The sequence below is a fragment of the Wolffia australiana genome, chromosome 17, assembly GCF_029677425.1.
Source record: "Wolffia australiana isolate 7733 chromosome 17, ASM2967742v1".
NCBI lineage: Eukaryota > Viridiplantae > Streptophyta > Magnoliopsida > Alismatales > Araceae > Wolffia > Wolffia australiana.
In genome coordinates, this window is record NC_135851.1 from 10,922,310 (window position 1) to 10,940,787 (window position 18,478).

Below are 18,478 nucleotides of genomic sequence, written 5' to 3' on the forward strand. Positions count from 1 at the left end.
ATTATAATTTCCCAAGTTAAAAGTGAATTTTATAATTAAGATTTTAAAGGAAAAATCAACTTCCAAGTGTGCGATGCGCGGTGCGGATTTCCGCACGAAACCACACCGCATGGCGCACAGCCCCTATGGTGCGTGTGAAAATTCACACAGTCGGTGCGGATTTTCGCACCGCACCGCTGCACCTTCTCTACTCATACCCTTGAGTGAACTTCACCGCGTCGTCCTCATGCATCGTTGTGGGCCGATCTTGATTGTGATCGATCACGATTGGGTCACTATCAGCGGCTATCTTCAAAAAAAACATCTCCTGGGGATATCAAGCTCGACCGCGAAGCAGATTGGATCTTTCTCCCTCTATCTCCCTGCTTCCAGCTCTCACTCTCTCTCTCTCTCTCTCTGTGTTTCTCTCACTATCATCCTTCTCTGTCTCACCCACGCCCTCTCGCTCTCTCCTTCTCCCTCTCGCTCACTCACACAGCGTCTCTTTCTATCTATTCCCTCCCCTCTCTCTTCGTCTCACAGTGTCTGTCTTTTAAGACTTCAACCCGTCTCTCTATGTCAATCTGCTGACTGTCTCTCTATCTGCTTCTCCATCCCTATATCTCCTTCACTCTGTTTCCCGCGTTAGTCTTCCTATTTATCTCTCTGCTGTCCCCCCCTCCTTTGTCTTCTCTTTCTCCTTTCCCCATGCTGTGACTGTTTCAATCTATCCCTCTGTCTTGTTCTCTTGCTCCGTTGCTCCCTTGCACTCTCTCTCTCTGTTTGTACGTCTGTCTTTGCGACTCTCTCTTCCCTCGTCCTCTCCTCCTATCCGGCTATCCCTCTCTCTAACCGTGCTTCTATTTCTATGGAGCTCTGGTCCCTCCTATCCCTCTCTCTCACCCAGCACCGGTTTATGCGTTCCGGTAAATGTCATCTGATTTCTAATTGACACTCATGAATCCGTGCGACGAGCGCATCGCTGAGCGCGGACTAGAGTACAACGAGGGAGTCAGATTTGAACCGTGGCGAGATACAGATGAGGCATAGAGGGGGCGAGAAACCAAAGCCGATGCGGGGCGCAAGGGGAGGCGGCTGTGCGACGTAGATGGGAATGGGGATTTTCTGCACTATGAACACAAGACAAGGATAGAAAGTCAAGGTCGGACCCATCTGGCCAGAGTTTTATTCGCGTGAGTCAAGCTCATGATTGAATTGACAAGAGGATTGTTCCTTCCAGGGACAGTACCGAAGACGCTTCAAGAGCTCCTGAAGTAGATGAGCTCCCGGACGCTGTTGGGCACCCTCTCACGCACGAGCGTCTCGTACTTCTGGGACTTGACGTCGTCCTCGGCCTCGATGACGAGGCGGTAGTACTGGCCGTTGACGTAGCCCCTGATCATCCGGACGGCGTGGGTCGTCGTGTGTCAATCTGTTGTGGCGCCTGGCGGCGGTGCGCCACGTCCAGCGCATGCTGGTAGTCTTCTGGCTTCTTAATCCTGTTCCATCCGGGCGTCCGGATTCTCCAGGGTCGCATAAGTCTGGATGGCGGCGGCGGCGAAAGGGCGAGGAGCAGAAAGAGCTGACTGGGTCTTCATCGTGCACTTGTGGATCGTTGTGGGTGTCTATCTTTTCTGAGGAGTTGTGATTGTTCTGTGTTGCATGGAACTCCACGGGCGCATCTTATATAGGGTGGGGAGAAAGCGTGTGTGGAGCTTTGCATGTTTGGTCATTAGGTTATCACAGCTTAGGTTCCGTGTCTAGAGATCAACCGTAGGCCGCAGAGTCAAATACCGCATGCCTCAGCAAAAAATGGGGGAGACTTGTGGAAGGCCTCTCTCTAACCTTCGTGCGGCTCCACCAACTTCTGAAAAAAAGAAGAAAAAAAACTTGGAGAAGCGATAGTAGGCCGGGGAACGGATTTCCGGGTCCGGTGGCGTGTGGCATGAATTTCATGGGTCGCAACCGGTAGCCCGTGGTAACTGAGATTTAGAGCGTCTCTAAACCAGGACGGGGAAATGTTGTATCGAACAAGAGAAGGGCACATCTATTGATTAAATTATTTTGGTCGCAGCCAGATAAAGCACGGGCAGTCTTGTTTTGCTCATCGTCAGCGCAGTTTCAGGTGCCGCTATCCCGATCGTAATCGATCGTGGTTGACCCACTATCGCGAGCAACAATCCAAGAACAAAAAAAAGTCTCGCGGTTCACACTCCCGATCAGTCGGCGAATGGGATGGGCGAGGTAGTCCGGATCCGCACCGCCGATCCGAGCGCAGACAAGATCCGATCACATTTTGGGATGGGCAATGATTTTTAACAAAAAACGACCCCGCTCTCGCTCTCCTCTCACGCGCCGTGTCTCTCTCTCTCTCTGCCTCTACCGCTCTCCTGCTCTATCTCTCGCTCTCCCTCGCCGCCTGTCGTTGTCGCTCATACGCACCAAGTCTTTCTCTCACGGACCGTCTCTCTGGCTCTCTCGCTCTCTCCCTCTGTCTCTCTCTCTCTCGCTCTCGCCCTCTCCCTCGCACTCTCTCTCTCTCTCTCGCTCTCTCTCTCTCTTGCTCTCTCTCTCTCTCGCTCTCCCTCGCCGTCTCTCGTTGTCGCTCATACCCACCAAGTCTTTCTCTCACGGACCTTCTCTCTCGCTCTCTCTCTCCCTCAATTGGTCTCGTTCTTTTTCCCTTTCTGTTTCTCCCACTCACTGTCTCTCTTTCTCGTTGTATGTCTCTCCGTCCGTGTCTCTACCCTCGCGCACCGTCTGTCGCGCACCGTCTCTCTCTCTCTCTCTCTCTCCGTTTCACTCTCTCTCTCTGTCTATCTCGCTCTATCTCCGTCCTTCCCTCTGTGTCTCCCTTGATCTCTCTCCTTCCTCTCTCTCTCTCCCATCCACCGCCTCTTGCTCTACTGCTCTCCCTCCGTCTCTATCTGTCTCACGCGACGTCTCCTTTGCTCTCTCTTACGCACCGTCTCACTCTCGCTCTACCGCTCGCGTTCCCTCTCTCTTTAAACACCTATCTCCTACTTCCCCCTTTCTGTCTCTCTCTGTCACGCACTGTCTGTCCCGCTGCCACTCGGTCCGTCTCTTGCCTTCCGACTCTCTCTCTCTCTCTTGCTCTCTCTTTCCCTCTCTCGTTCTCTCCCTCTCTCTCTCTCTCTCTCTCTCTCTCTCTCTCTCTCTCCCTCTCTCTCTCTCCCACACACCCGCTCGCACTCACTCTCTCTCGCACACTCTCTCTCTCGCACTTTGTCTCTCACTCTCACTCACTCTCTCGTGCACTCACTCTCACTCGCACTCACTCTCTCTCGCACACACTCTCTCTCGCACCCTCTCTCTCATGCACTCACTCTCTCTCGCACACAGTCTCTTGCGCACTCACTCTCACACAGTCTCTCTCGCACTCACTCTCTCTCGCACTTTCTTTCTCTGACTCACACTCTCACTCACACGCTCTCTCCCTCTCTCTCACACACTCTCTGTCTCACACCCTCTCTGTCTCGCTCTCTCTCTCTCTCTCTCTCTCTCTCTCTTTTGCTCTCTATTTGTCGCTGTCTCTCTCTGTCGCTCTCTCTGGCTATCCGGGGTTGTTTATATCTCGTCATTGGCGAGACATTTGACGAGTCGCATGTGTCTGTTGTTATTTCAAAAATTGAAATATTCTGCAACTAAATTTTCACCAAAATATATTTTTATATCGACTTTGGATGCATATCGATATCCGAATTCTCTATATAAATATTCATTATTTTATTCCAATTTTTTCTCAATGTCGACTGAATATTTCCATTAATTTTTTGAGTTTGTTACTTCTGCCTAGAGAAGCTTTATTTCTTTCTCAACTAGAATTGAAGAAGGGAAAGATAACATAACTTAATAATTTTATAAATTTTCCTACCAGTTTGGAATGCCTACACCAAATGAAAACATCACTTTGGAATCCCTGTTCTTAATCTCTCGCCTACACCAAATGAAAACATCTCTCTCGTCTAGTGTCTTGTCTCTCAGTGAGTTTCAGAAGGGATAGAGGAGATATCACGGGAGGATATGTGTTGGTAGAGACGAGATATGGTGAGATGAGACGAGATATCACTAGACGAGAGAGATGGTTGAAACGAGCTAAGGCAAGATTTATCCTGGCACGAGGTGAGATGATTGAGACGAGAGAGATATCCGGGAAAAGAGTTAAGTGTGATTTATCGGGAGGCTCGAGCTATCGCGGTGAGAAGTAAGCAGATGTGGCGAGATGGAATGACATAAAGAGGCGGGCTAACAGGATATGAGAGATACAAGAAACGAGGTAGGGAATGAGATACGCGAGATGAGAGGATGCGGGCGATATGTCAGCGAGATGAGAGAGATATCCCGAGTGGATGACTTGACGCGAGGTAATGCGAGGCGATAAGTCGCGAGATGAGATAGATTTGAGAAGCGAGATGGTGGGATGCGATGACATCCGAGATGGCATTAGACTCGATTTCATGAGGAGAGATAGGACAAGATGACGCCGCGATGGGATGACATCGCGCGATGGCATTGGACTCGCGTCGAGGAGGGGAGGCGGCAAAATCTGATGCGGGGTGGGATGCCGCGGGAGGAGAGATATGACGAAGCAAGGATATGAGATGATATAAGTGGAAATATCACGAGATGGGAGTTACCATGACACGATGTATGATATATCACGAGATGACACGAGATGAGATATCACAAAGCCACGTGAGCCACGAGATTTCTCGAGATGGGATGAGATGGCTCGATACGATCTGAGACATCAAGAAATGAGGCAAGTCGTGGGATATCCGGATACAAGATGAGCGGTAAAATCTCTCGCCTCGCCTGATCACCTCTCAGCGCCTATCACTCCATCCCATAGTTATACCTCGTGATATTTGGCGCCGTCACATGTCAACTCCTATCACTTCATCTCACAGTTATATCTTGTCTCTGCCATTCTCGTACTCTCGTGATGTCACGCCTGCGCCTTGTCTCGTGATACCTAGTCTGTAGATCCTTTCTTGCTTCCTCGTATGCATCGCGTCTCGGGACATCTCACCTACATCAAGTTCCACGAGATCTCACCTATCTCACATTTTGTGAAATCTCGCCTCCATCCCCTTTCTTGACGTTTCATGTACATCTCGTTTCGTGGTATCTCATCTCGTTGTATCTCGTCTCCATCTCGTTCAGCAACGTCGCGCCTGATCATCTCCGCGACTCCCCCGCTCTCTTCAGCTTTCCCCGAGAGGTAAAAGCTTGGACACCACGATACATGGATGAACCGGTTAACCCAATCCCGCCACATCAAGATTCGCTCTCTACTCACAGCAAGGGGGCGACCCATGAACACCGCTAATAAAAAGGAATCCTCCCTAAAGCAAAGAGATATAGTAGAAAGAATCAAGAATCCACTAAGCATGAACCACCCAGGTTCCAAGTTGGCAGCCGTTTGTGAGCTTATCTGTGGGCCTTGCGACGAGGCTCGCGGTCATAACTAGGGAAGGTCCGTTCGTGCGAGCGAACGGGCGAGCGTCTTGAATGTGTGCAGTGCGGTGCGAAATTCGCACATCGCACCGCACACAATGTTCCCAGACCGCACTTCACACCGCACACGGGTCTGGGTGGTGCGGTTATGTGCGAATGTGCAAAAATAAGTTCGGCGACCCCTCCCCCTCCCCCCTCTCCCGTCTGACCGCCCTCTCCTCTGAGTCCTCTCTCGTCGGAAGGCTGTCGGTCTTCGCGGCTGCTTCCTCCATCGTTATCGATCACCCGCCCCCTCCATAGCCTCGCTCCAAGAGCCATTTTCCAACCATTTTCTCCCTCTCCAAATCCGTCTTCTTTCCCCCCTCTCTCTCTCTGCCTTGAGTGCTCTCCAGCGGCAGAGGGTTCCCCCAGAATTTGATTTCACGCGTTTTGATTCATACGATCTATTTTCCTGTTTCTGGTCCCTTTTCTTCTCCTTCTTCTTCCATCTGGGTCGCTTTGGAGGGGCTGAGATCTATTATTCCTCGTTGAGCTTCTGATTTTGACTTGTTCTACGATCCTCTTCAGGTACCTTCTTCGAATTTAGATGTAATTTTCTGCAATTTTATCCTTTAGTTCCTGTTTAATTTTCTGCCGCTTCTTGTTTCTCTTCTTTTTCTTCTCTCCATTCTTCTTCTTTTTCTTGTCTCTATTCTTTTTTTCCATCCTATCGTTTTTCTTGTTCGGCTATTATTTCTTTGTTCATTTTTCTTCTTCTGCCATTTTATTTTCTTCGCCTACCTGTTTCTTCTCGTCTTTTTTATCCTCGTCTTCTCTCTATTCTTCTTCTTCTTCTTCTTCTTGTTTATTCTCTTACGCCTATTTGTTTTATTCTTCTTTTCTTCTTTATTTTCTTCCTCTTCTTTCCTGTTATTTTCTTCTTCGCTCTACTCTTCTTCTACCTTTTTCTTCTCTCCTTCATTCTTTTTTCTGTTCCTATTATTTTTTCTTGTGCGGCTTGAAATTTTTTAGTTATTCTTTGTTTTTTCTTCTCTACGTCATTCTTCTTTATTTTCTTCCTCTACCTTTTCTTCTCTTCTTTTTTTCTCCTCTTCTGTTTTCTCTTCTTCTTCTTCTTTATTTTCTTCCTCTACCTTTTTCTTCTCTTCTGATTTTTTCTCTTCTTCTTCTTCTTTATTTTCTTCCTCTACCTTTTTCTTCTCTTCTGATTTTTTCTCTTCTTCTTCTTCTATTTTATTTTCTTCCTCTACCTTTTTCTTCTCTTCTTTTTTATTTTCTTCCTCTTCTCCCTATTCTTTTTCTTCCTCTTGTTTCTTCTCTTATGCCTATTAATTTTATTCTTCTTGTCTTCTTCATCTTCTTTTACTTCTTTTTTCTTACATTTTTTCTTCTCTCCTTCATTCTTTTTTCTGTTCGTATTATTTTTTCTTGTGCGGCTTGAATTTTTTTAGTTATTCTTCCTTTTTTCTTCTCTCCTTCATTCTTATTTATTTTCTTCCTCTACCCTTTTCTTCTCTTCTTTTTTCTGTTGGAGAAGAATCAAAGGCAAGAGATAAGGGTCGCTCACGGGAGGATGCCACTGCGTTCGGCTTGGGATTAAAGAGAATGATTGTTCACAAGGGATTTCAAAGACATGGAGGAGCATACCACTCAAAAGTTTGAGTCAACTGGAAGCTCCTTATTTTGACTAATATTCTCCTATCAGATTTTTATTTGATACATAGATAATATATTATCCATGTTGATCGCCATACTCTCCCTACTTTTCCTGTTATTTTAAGTACTACTTTGTGATCATGAGATCTAGTGGAAGTGGCTCCACACATCGAGCGCGTCATCACCTCATATAAGAATGTACGCATCCCCTCAAGAACTGGAAATTATCACATCGTCCAACATTATTTGCAGCTTAAGAATTTCCTAGAATTTTAACGACTTCTATCGATTATCTTTTAATTTAACAGTTAGTTTACTATTGTTCTCGCATCAGAGAAGATTTTTAAATTTAATTAAGAAATTTCTAGATTTTTAACGACTTATGTCGATTAAATCATGAAGTTAACGGTTAATCTTATATTATTTTTGCCTTAGAAATGGTTTTAAAATGAATTTAGATTTTTAGTATTTTAATGACTTCTTTAAAAAATATTATGAACTTATGATTTACTTTTATATTATTTTTTGCCTTAGAAATTATTTTTAAAATTAAGTAAGACCTTTTTAGTATTTGAATGACTTCTGTCGGTTATCTTTTTCATTTAACGGTTACTTTTAGATTGTTGTTTCCCATAAAAAATATTTTTAAAATTAATAAAGCAATTTCTTGAACTTTAAAGAACTATACCGATTATCTTTGGATTTTAACGGTTAGCGTATTATAATTTCCCAAGTTAAGAGTGAATTTTAAAATTAAAATTTTTAAAGGAAAAATCAACTTCCAAGTGTGCGATGCGCGGTGCGGATTTCCGCACGAAACCACACCGCATGTCGCACAGCCCCTATGGTGCGTGTGAAAATTCACACAGTCGGTGCGGATTTTCGCACCGCACCGCACACGCTACTCTACTCATACCCTTGAGTGAACTTCACCGCGTCGTCCTCATGCATCGTTGTGGGCCGATCTTGATTGTGATCGATCACGATTGGGTCACTATCAGCGGCTATCTTCAAAAAAAACATCTCCTGGGGATATCAAGCTCGACCGCGAAGCAGATTGGATCTTTCTCCCTCTATCTCCCTGCTTCCAGCTCTCACTCTCTCTCTCTCTCTCTGTGTTTCTCTCACTATCATCCTTCTCTGTCTCACCCACGCCCTCTCGCTCTCTCCTTCTCCCTCTCGCTCACTCACACAGCGTCTCTTTCTATCTATTCCCTCCCCTCTCTCTTCGTCTCACAGTGTCTGTCTTTTAAGACTTCAACCCGTCTCTCTATGTCAATCTGCTGACTGTCTCTCTATCTGCTTCTCCATCCCTATATCTCCTTCACTCTGTTTCCCGCGTTAGTCTTCCTATTTATCTCTCTGCTGTCCCCCCCTCCTTTGTCTTCTCTTTCTCCTTTCCCCATGCTGTGACTGTTTCAATCTATCCCTCTGTCTTGTTCTCTTGCTCCGTTGCTCCCTTGCACTCTCTCTCTCTGTTTGTACGTCTGTCTTTGCGACTCTCTCTTCCTGCGTCCTCTCCTCCTATCCGGCTATCCCTCTCTCTAACCGTGCTTCTATTTCTATGGAGCTCTGGTCCCTCCTATCCCTCTCTCTCACCCAGCACCGGTTTATGCGTTCCGGTAAATGTCATCTGATTTCTAATTGACACTCATGAATCCGTGCGACGAGCGCATCGCTGAGCGCGGACTAGAGTACAACGAGGGAGTCAGATTTGAACCGTGGCGAGATACAGATGAGGCATAGAGGGGGCGAGAAACCAAAGCCGATGCGGGGCGCAAGGAAAGACGGCTGTGCGAACGTAGATGGGAATGGGGATTTTCTGCACTATGAACACAAGACAAGGATAGAAAGTCAAGGTCGGACCCATCTGGCCAGAGTTTTATTCGCGTGAGTCAAGCTCATGATTGAATTGACAAGAGGGGATTGTTCCTTCCAGGGACAGTACCGAAGACGCTTCAAGAGCTCCTGAAGTAGATGAGCTCCCGGACGCTGTTGGGCACCCTCTCACGCACGAGCGTCTCGTACTTCTGGGACTTGACGTCGTCCTCGGCCTCGATGACGAGGCGGTAGTACTGGCCGTTGACGTAGCCCCTGATCATCCGGACGAAGCGTAGGTCGTCGTGTGTCAATCTGTTGTGGCGCCTGACGGCGAATTGCGCCACGTCCAGCGCATGCTGGTAGTCTTCTGGCTTCTTAATCCTGTTCCATCCGGGCGGCGTCGGATTCTCCAGGGTCGCATAAGTCTGGATGGCGACGGCCGAAAGGACGGCGAGGAGCAGAAGAGCTGACTGGGTCTTCATCGTGCACTTGTGGATCGTTGTGGGTGTCTATCTTTTTCTGAGGAGTTGTGATTGTTCTGTGTTGCATGGAACTCCACGGAGCGCATCTTATATAGGGTGGGGAGAAACGCGTGTGACGGAGCTTTGCATGTTTGGTCATTAGGTTATCACAGCTTAGGTTCCGTGTCTAGAGATCAACCGTAGGCCGCAGAGTCAAATACCGCATGCCTCAGCAAAAAATGGGGGAGACTTGTGGAAGGCCTCTCTCTAACCTTCGTGCGGCTCCACCAACTTCTGAAAAAAAGAAGAAAAAAAACTTGGAGAAGCGATAGTAGGCCGGGGAACGGATTTCCGGGTCCGGTGGCGTGTGGCATGAATTTCATGGGTCGCAACCGGTAGCCCGTGGTAACTGAGATTTAGAGCGTCTCTAAACCAGGACGGGGAAATGTTGTATCGAACAAGAGAAGGGCACATCTATTGATTAAATTATTTTGGTCGCAGCCAGATAAAGCACGGGCAGTCTTGTTTTGCTCATCGTCAGCGCAGTTTCAGGTGCCGCTATCCCGATCGTAATCGATCGTGGTTGACCCACTATCGCGAGCAACAATCCAAGAACAAAAAAAAGTCTCGCGGTTCACACTCCCGATCAGTCGGCGAATGGGATGGGCGAGGTAGTCCGGATCCGCACCGCCGATCCGAGCGCAGACAAGATCCGATCACATTTTGGGATGGGCAATGATTTTTAACAAAAAACGACCCCGCTCTCGCTCTCCTCTCACGCGCCGTGTCTCTCTCTCTCTCTGCCTCTACCGCTCTCCTGCTCTATCTCTCGCTCTCCCTCGCCGCCTGTCGTTGTCGCTCATACGCACCAAGTCTTTCTCTCACGGACCGTCTCTCTGGCTCTCTCGCTCTCTCCCTCTGTCTCTCTCTCTCTCGCTCTCGCCCTCTCCCTCGCACTCTCTCTCTCTCTCGCTCTCTCTCTCTCTTGCTCTCTCTCTCTCGCTCTCCCTCGCCGTCTCTCGTTGTCGCTCATACCCACCAAGTCTTTCTCTCACGGACCTTCTCTCTCGCTCTCTCTCTCCCTCAATTGGTCTCGTTCTTTTTCCCTTTCTGTTTCTCCCACTCACTGTCTCTCTTTCTCGTTGTATGTCTCTCCGTCCGTGTCTCTACCCTCGCGCACCGTCTGTCGCGCACCGTCTCTCTCTCTCTCTCTCTCTCCGTTTCACTCTCTCTCTCTGTCTATCTCGCTCTATCTCCGTCCTTCCCTCTGTGTCTCCCTTGATCTCTCTCCTTCCTCTCTCTCTCTCCCATCCACCGCCTCTTGCTCTACTGCTCTCCCTCCGTCTCTATCTGTCTCACGCGACGTCTCCTTTGCTCTCTCTTACGCACCGTCTCACTCTCGCTCTACCGCTCGCGTTCCCTCTCTCTTTAAACACCTATCTCCTACTTCCCCCTTTCTGTCTCTCTCTGTCACGCACTGTCTGTCCCGCTGCCACTCGGTCCCTCTCTCGCCCTCCGACTCTCTCTCTCTCTCTTGCTCTCCCTTTCCCTCTCCCTCTCTCTCCCTCTCTCTCTCGTTCTCTCCCTCTCTCTCTCTCTCTCTCTCTCTCTCTCTCTCTCTCTCCCTCTCTCTCTCTCCCACACACCCTCTCGCACTCACTCTCTCTCTCGCACACTCTCTCTCTCGCACTTTGTCTCTCACTCTCACTCACTCTCTCGTGCACTCACTCTCACTCGCACTCACTCTCTCTCGCACACACTCTCTCTCGCACCCTCTCTCTCATGCACTCACTCTCTCTCGCACACAGTCTCTTGCGCACTCACTCTCACACAGTCTCTCTCGCACTCACTCTCTCTCGCACTTTCTTTCTCTGACTCACACTCTCACTCACACGCTCTCTCCCTCTCTCTCACACACTCTCTGTCTCACACCCTCTCTGTCTCGCTCGCTCTCTCTCTCTCTCTCTCTCTCTCTCTCTCTTTTGCTCTCTATTTGTCGCTGTCTCTCTCTGTCGCTCTCTCTGGCTATCCGGGGTTGTTTATATCTCGTCATTGGCGAGACATTTGACGAGTCGCATGTGTCTGTTGTTATTTCAAAAATTGAAATATTCCGCAACTAAATTTTCACCAAAATATATTTTTATATCGACTTTGGATGCATATCGATATCCGAATTCTCTATATAAATATTCATTATTTTATTCCAATTTTTTCTCAATGTCGACTGAATATTTCCATTAATTTTTTGAGTTTGTTACTTCTGCCTAGAGAAGCTTTATTTCTTTCTCAACTAGAATTGAAGAAGGGAAAGATAACATAACTTAATAATTTTATAAATTTTCCTACCAGTTTGGAATGCCTACACCAAATGAAAACATCACTTTGGAATCCCTGTTCTTAATCTCTCGCCTACACCAAATGAAAACATCTCTCTCGTCTAGTGTCTTGTCTCTCAGTGAGTTTCAGAAGGGATAGAGGAGATATCACGGGAGGATATGTGTTGGTAGAGACGAGATATGGTGAGATGAGACGAGATATCACTAGACGAGAGAGATGGTTGAAACGAGCTAAGGCAAGATTTATCCTGGCACGAGGTGAGATGATTGAGACGAGAGAGATATCCGGGAAAAGAGTTAAGTGTGATTTATCGGGAGGCTCGAGCTATCGCGGTGAGAAGTAAGCAGATGTGGCGAGATGGAATGACATAAAAGAGGCGGGCTAACAGGATATGAGAGATACAAGGAAACGAGGTAGGGAATGAGATACCGCGAGATGAGAGGATGCGGGGCGATATGTCAGCGAGATGAGAGAGATATCCCCGGAGTGGATGACTTGACGCGAGGTAATGCGAGGCGATAAGTCGCGAGATGAGATAGATTTGAGGAAACGAGATGGTGGGATGCGATGACATCCCGAGATGGCATTAGACTCGATTTCATGAGGAGAGATAGGACAAGATGACGCACGATGGGATGACATCACGGGATGGCATTAGACTCGATTCAAGGAGAAGAGACGGCAAAATATGATGCGGGATGAGATGCCGCGGGAGGAGAGATATGACGAAGCAAGGATATGAGATGATATAAGTGGAAATATCACGAGATGGGAGTTACCATGACACGATGTATGATATATCACGAGATGACACGAGATGAGATATCACAAAGCCACGTGAGCCACGAGATTTCTCGAGATGGGATGAGATGGCTCGATACGATACGAGACATCAAGAAATGAGGCAAGTCGTGGGATATCCGGATACAAGATGAGCGGTAAAATCTCTCGCCTCGCCTGATCACCTCTCAGCGCCTATCACTCCATCCCATAGTTATACCTCGTGATATTTGGCGCCGTCACATGTCAACTCCTATCACTTCATCTCACAGTTATATCTTGTCTCTGCCATTCTCGTACTCTCGTGATGTCACGCCTGCGCCTTGTCTCGTGATACCTAGTCTGTAGATCCTTTCTTGCTTCCTCGTATGCATCGCGTCTCGGGACATCTCACCTACATCAAGTTCCACGAGATCTCACCTATCTCACATTTTGTGAAATCTCGCCTCCATCCCCTTTCTTGACGTTTCATGTACATCTCGTTTCGTGGTATCTCATCTCGTTGTATCTCGTCTCCATCTCGTTCAGCAACGTCGCGCCTGATCATCTCCGCGACTCCCCCGCTCTCTTCAGCTTTCCCCGAGAGGTAAAAGCTTGGACACCACGATACATGGATGAACCGGTTAACCCAATCCCGCCACATCAAGATTCGCTCTCTACTCACAGCAAGGGGGCGACCCATGAACACCGCTAATAAAAAGGAATCCTCCCTAAAGCAAAGAGATATAGTAGAAAGAATCAAGAATCCACTAAGCATGAACCACCCAGGTTCCAAGTTGGCAGCCGTTTGTGAGCTTATCTGTGGGCCTTGCGACGAGGCTCGCGGTCATAACTAGGGAAGGTCCGTTCGTGCGAGCGAACGGGCGAACGTGCGAATGTGCAGTGCGGTGCGAAATTCGCACATCGCACCGCACACAATGTTCCCAGACCGCACTTCACACCGCACACGGGTCTGGGTGGTGCGGTTATGTGCGAATGTGCAAAAATAAGTTCGGCGACCCCTCCCCCTCCCCCCTCTCGCCCTCGCGCCCCCCCCCCCCCCTCCCCCTCTCCCGTCTGACCGCCCTCTCCTCTGAGTCCTCTCTCGTCGGAAGGCTGTCGGTCTTCGCGGCTGCTTCCTCCATCGTTATCGATCACCCGCCCCCTCCATAGCCTCGCTCCAAGAGCCATTTTCCAACCATTTCCCCCCTCTCCAAATCCGTCTTCTTTCCCCCCTCTCTCTCTCTGCCTGGAGTGCTCTCCAGCGGCAGAGGGTTCCCCCAGAATTTGATTTCACGCGTTTTGATTCATACGATCTATTTTCCTGTTTCTGGTCCCTTTTCTTCTCCTTCTTCTTCCATCTGGGTCGCTTTGGAGGGGCTGAGATCTATTATTCCTCGTTGAGCTTCTGATTTTGACTTGTTCTACGATCCTCTTCAGGTACCTTCTTCGAATTTAGATGTAATTTTCTGCAATTTTATCCTTTAGTTCCTGTTTAATTTTCTGCCGCTTCTTGTTTCTCTTCTTTTTCTTCTCTCCATTCTTCTTCTTTTTCTTGTCTCTATTCTTTTTTTCCATCCTATCGTTTTTCTTGTACGGCTATAAATTCTTTGTTCATTTTTCTTCTTCTGCCATTTTATTTTCTTCGCCTACCTGTTTCTTCTCGTCTTTTTTATCCTCGTCTTCTCTCTATTCTTCTTCTTCTTCTTCTTCTTGTTTATTCTCTTACGCCTATTTGTTTTATTCTTCTTTTCTTCTTTATTTTCTTCCTCTTCTTTCCTGTTATTTTCTTCTTCGCTCTACTCTTCTTCTACCTTTTTCTTCTCTCCTTCATTCTTTTTTCTGTTCCTATTATTTTTTCTTGTGCGGCTTGAAATTTTTTAGTTATTCTTTGTTTTTTCTTCTCTACGTCATTCTTCTTTATTTTCTTCCTCTACCTTTTCTTCTCTTCTTTTTTTCTCCTCTTCTGTTTTCTCTTCTTCTTCTTCTTTATTTTCTTCCTCTACCTTTTTCTTCTCTTCTGTTTTTTTTTCTTCTTCTTCTTTTTTTTCTTCTTCTTCCTTTTTCTTCTCTTCTGATTTTTTCTCTTCTTCTTCTTCTATTTTATTTTCTTCCTCTACCTTTTTCTTCTCTTCTTTTTTATTTTCTTCCTCTTCTCCCTATTCTTTTTCTTCCTCTTGTTTCTTCTCTTATGCCTATTAATTTTATTCTTCTTGTCTTCTTCATCTTCTTTTACTTCTTTTTTCTTACATTTTTTCTTCTCTCCTTCATTCTTTTTTCTGTTCGTATTATTTTTTCTTGTGCGGCTTGAATTTTTTTAGTTATTCTTCCTTTTTTCTTCTCTCCTTCATTCTTATTTATTTTCTTCCTCTACCCTTTTCTTCTCTTCTTTTTTCTGTTGGAGAAGAATCAAAGGCAAGAGATAAGGGTCGCTCACGGGGAGGATGCCACTGCGTTCGGCTTGGGGATTAAAAGAGAATGATTGTTCACAAGGGATTTCAAAAGACATGGAGGAGCATACCACTCAAAAGTTTGAGTCAACTGGAAGCTCCTTATTTTGACTAATATTCTCCCTATCAGATTTTTTATTTGATACATAGATAATATATTATCCATGTTGATCGCCATACTCTCCCTACTTTTCCTGTTATTTTAAGTACTACTTTGTGATCATGAGATCTAGTGGAAGTGGCTCCACACATCGAGGCGTCATCACCTCATATAAGAATGTACGCATCCCCCTCAAGAACTGGAAATTATCACATCGTCCAACATTATTTGCAGCTTAAGAATTTCCTAGAATTTTAACGACTTCTATCGATTATCTTTTTAATTTAACAGTTAGTTTACTATTGTTCTCGCATCAGAGAAGATTTTTAAATTTAATTAAGAAATTTCTAGATTTTTAACGACTTATGTCGATTAAATCATGAAGTTAACGGTTAATCTTATATTATTTTTTGCCTTAGAAATGGTTTTTAAAATGAATTTAGATTTTTTTAGTATTTTAATGACTTCTTTAAAAAATATTATGAACTTAACGGTTACTTTTATATTATTTTTTGCCTTAGAAATTATTTTTAAAATTAAGTAAGACCTTTTAGTATTTGAATGACTTCTGTCGGTTATCTTTTTCATTTAACGGTTACTTTTAGATTGTTGTTTCCCATAAAAAATATTTTTAAAATTAATAAAGCAATTTCTTGAACTTTAAAGAACTATACCGATTATCTTTGGATTTTAACGGTTAGCGTATTATAATTTCCCAAGTTAAGAGTGAATTTTAAAATTAAAATTTTTAAAGGAAAAATCAACTTCCAAGTGTGCGATGCGCGGTGCGGATTTCCGCACGAAACCACACCGCATGTCGCACAGCCCCTATGGTGCGTGTGAAAATTCACACAGTCGGTGCGGATTTTCGCACCGCACCGCACACGCTACTCTACTCATACCCTTGAGTGAACTTCACCGCGTCGCCCTCATGCATCGTTGTGGGCCGATCTTGATTGTGATCGATCACGATTGGGTCACTATCAGCGGCTATCTTCAAAAAAAACATCTCCTGGGGATATCAAGCTCGACCGCGAAGCAGATTGGATCTTTCTCCCTCTATCTCCCTGCTTCCAGCTCTCACTCTCTCTCTCTCTCTGTGTTTCTCTCACTATCATCCTTCTCTGTCTCACCCACGCCCTCTCGCTCTCTCCTTCTCCTCTCGCCACTCACACAGCGCCTCTTTCTATCTATTCCTCCCCTCTCTCTTCGTCTCACAGTGTCTGTCTTTTAAGACTTCAACCTGCCTCTATGTCAATCTGCTGACTGTCTCTCTATCTGCTTCTCCATCCCTATATCTCCTTCACTCTGTTTCCCGCGTTAGTCTTCCTATTTATCTCTCTGCTGTCCCCCCCTCCTTTGTCTTCTCTTTCTCCTTTCCCCATGCTGTGACTGTTTCAATCTATCCCTCTGTCTTGTTCTCTTGCTCCGTTGCTCCCTTGCACTCTCTCTCTCTGTTTGTACGCCTGTCTTTGCGACTCTCTCTTCCTGCGTCCTCTCCTCCTATCCGGCTATCCCTCTCTAACCGTGCTTCTATTTCTATGGAGCTCTGGTCCCTCCTATCCCTCTCTCTCACCCAGCACCGGTTTATGCGTTCCGGTAAATGTCATCTGATTTCTAATTGACACTCATGAATCCGTGCGACGAGCGCATCGCTGAGCGCGGACTAGAGTACAACGAGGGAGTCAGATTTGAACCGTGGCGAGATACAGATGAGGCATAGAGGGGGCGAGAAACCAAAGCCGATGCGGGGCGCAAGGAAAGACGGCTGTGCGAACGTAGATGGGAATGGGGATTTTCTGCACTATGAACACAAGACAAGGATAGAAAGTCAAGGTCGGACCCATCTGGCCAGAGTTTTATTCGCGTGAGTCAAGCTCATGATTGAATTGACAAGAGGGGATTGTTCCTTCCAGGGACAGTACCGAAGACGCTTCAAGAGCTCCTGAAGTAGATGAGCTCCCGGACGCTGTTGGGCACCCTCTCACGCACGAGCGTCTCGTACTTCTGGGACTTGACGTCGTCCTCGGCCTCGGCGACGAGGCGGTAGTACTGGCCGCTGACGAGCCCCTGATCATCCGGACGGGCGTAGGTCGTCGTGTGTCAATCTGTTGTGGCGCCTGACGGCGAATTGCGCCACGTCCAGCGCATGCTGGTAGTCTTCTGGCTTCTTAATCCTGTTCCATCCGGGCGGCGTCGGATTCTCCAGGGTCGCATAAGTCTGGATGGCGACGGCCGAAAGGACGGCGAGGAGCAGAAGAGCTGACTGGGTCTTCATCGTGCACTTGTGGATCGTTGTGGGTGTCTATCTTTTTCTGAGGAGTTGTGATTGTTCTGTGTTGCATGGAACTCCACGGAGCGCATCTTATATAGGGTGGGGAGAAACGCGTGTGACGGAGCTTTGCATGTTTGGTCATTAGGTTATCACAGCTTAGGTTCCGTGTCTAGAGATCAACCGTAGGCCGCAGAGTCAAATACCGCATGCCTCAGCAAAAAATGGGGGAGACTTGTGGAAGGCCTCTCTCTAACCTTCGTGCGGCTCCACCAACTTCTGAAAAAAAGAAGAAAAAAAACTTGGAGAAGCGATAGTAGGCCGGGGAACGGATTTCCGGGTCCGGTGGCGTGTGGCATGAATTTCATGGGTCGCAACCGGTAGCCCGTGGTAACTGAGATTTAGAGCGTCTCTAAACCAGGACGGGGAAATGTTGTATCGAACAAGAGAAGGGCACATCTATTGATTAAATTATTTTGGTCGCAGCCAGATAAAGCACGGGCAGTCTTGTTTTGCTCATCGTCAGCGCAGTTTCAGGTGCCGCTATCCCGATCGTAATCGATCGTGGTTGACCCACTATCGCGAGCAACAATCCAAGAACAAAAAAAAGTCTCGCGGTTCACACTCCCGATCAGTCGGCGAATGGGATGGGCGAGGTAGTCCGGATCCGCACCGCCGATCCGAGCGCAGACAAGATCCGATCACATTTTGGGATGGGCAATGATTTTTAACAAAAAACGACCCCGCTCTCGCTCTCCTCTCACGCGCCGTGTCTCTCTCTCTCTCTACCGCTCTCCCGCTCTATCTCTCGCTCTCCCTCGCCGCCTGTCGTTGTCGCTCATACGCACCAAGTCTTTCTCTCACGGACTGTCTCTCTGGCTCTCTCGCTCTCTCCTCTGTCTCTCTCTCTCTCGCTCTCGCCCTCTCCTCGCACTCTCTCTCTCTCTCTCTCTCTCTCTTGCTCTCTCTCTCGCTCTCCTCGCTGTCTCTCGTTGTCGCTCATACCCACCACGTCTTTCCCTCACGGACCTTCTCTCTCGCTCTCTCTCTCCCTCAATTGGTCTCGTTCGTTTTCCCTCTCTGTTTCTCCCACTCACTGTCTCTCTTTCTCGTTGTATGTCTCTCCGTCCGTGTCTCTACCTCGCGCACCGTCTGTCGCGCA

The 18,478-nt window shown here is 47.1% G+C and overlaps 1 protein-coding gene and 1 long non-coding RNA gene across 3 annotated transcripts; one reads left to right on the forward strand and one right to left on the reverse strand.

Moving 5' to 3' along the window:
- Nucleotides 1-8,808: 8,808 nt before the first annotated feature.
- On the reverse strand, nucleotides 8,809-9,498 carry LOC144714631 (cysteine proteinase inhibitor 1-like). 2 transcript variants are annotated; one of them, XM_078589418.1, is made up of 2 exons: nucleotides 9,065-9,498; nucleotides 8,809-8,938 (listed from the first exon to the last, which is right to left on the reverse strand). In XM_078589418.1, exon 1 carries the CDS (start codon nucleotides 9,417-9,419, stop codon nucleotides 9,075-9,077), a length of 345 nt encoding a protein of 114 aa, XP_078445544.1. In that variant the 5' UTR covers nucleotides 9,420-9,498; the 3' UTR covers nucleotides 8,809-8,938; nucleotides 9,065-9,074. The 2 variants fall into 2 exon arrangements, with proteins under 2 accessions (XP_078445544.1, XP_078445543.1); XM_078589417.1 differs by having other exon boundaries at nucleotides 8,816-8,943.
- Nucleotides 9,499-13,547: 4,049 nt separating this feature from the next.
- On the forward strand, nucleotides 13,548-15,167 carry LOC144714399 (uncharacterized). The gene is made up of 2 exons (XR_013584349.1): nucleotides 13,548-13,934; nucleotides 14,902-15,167. It is a non-coding gene; the product is annotated as an uncharacterized LOC144714399 (long non-coding RNA).
- Nucleotides 15,168-18,478: the final 3,311 nt, after the last annotated feature.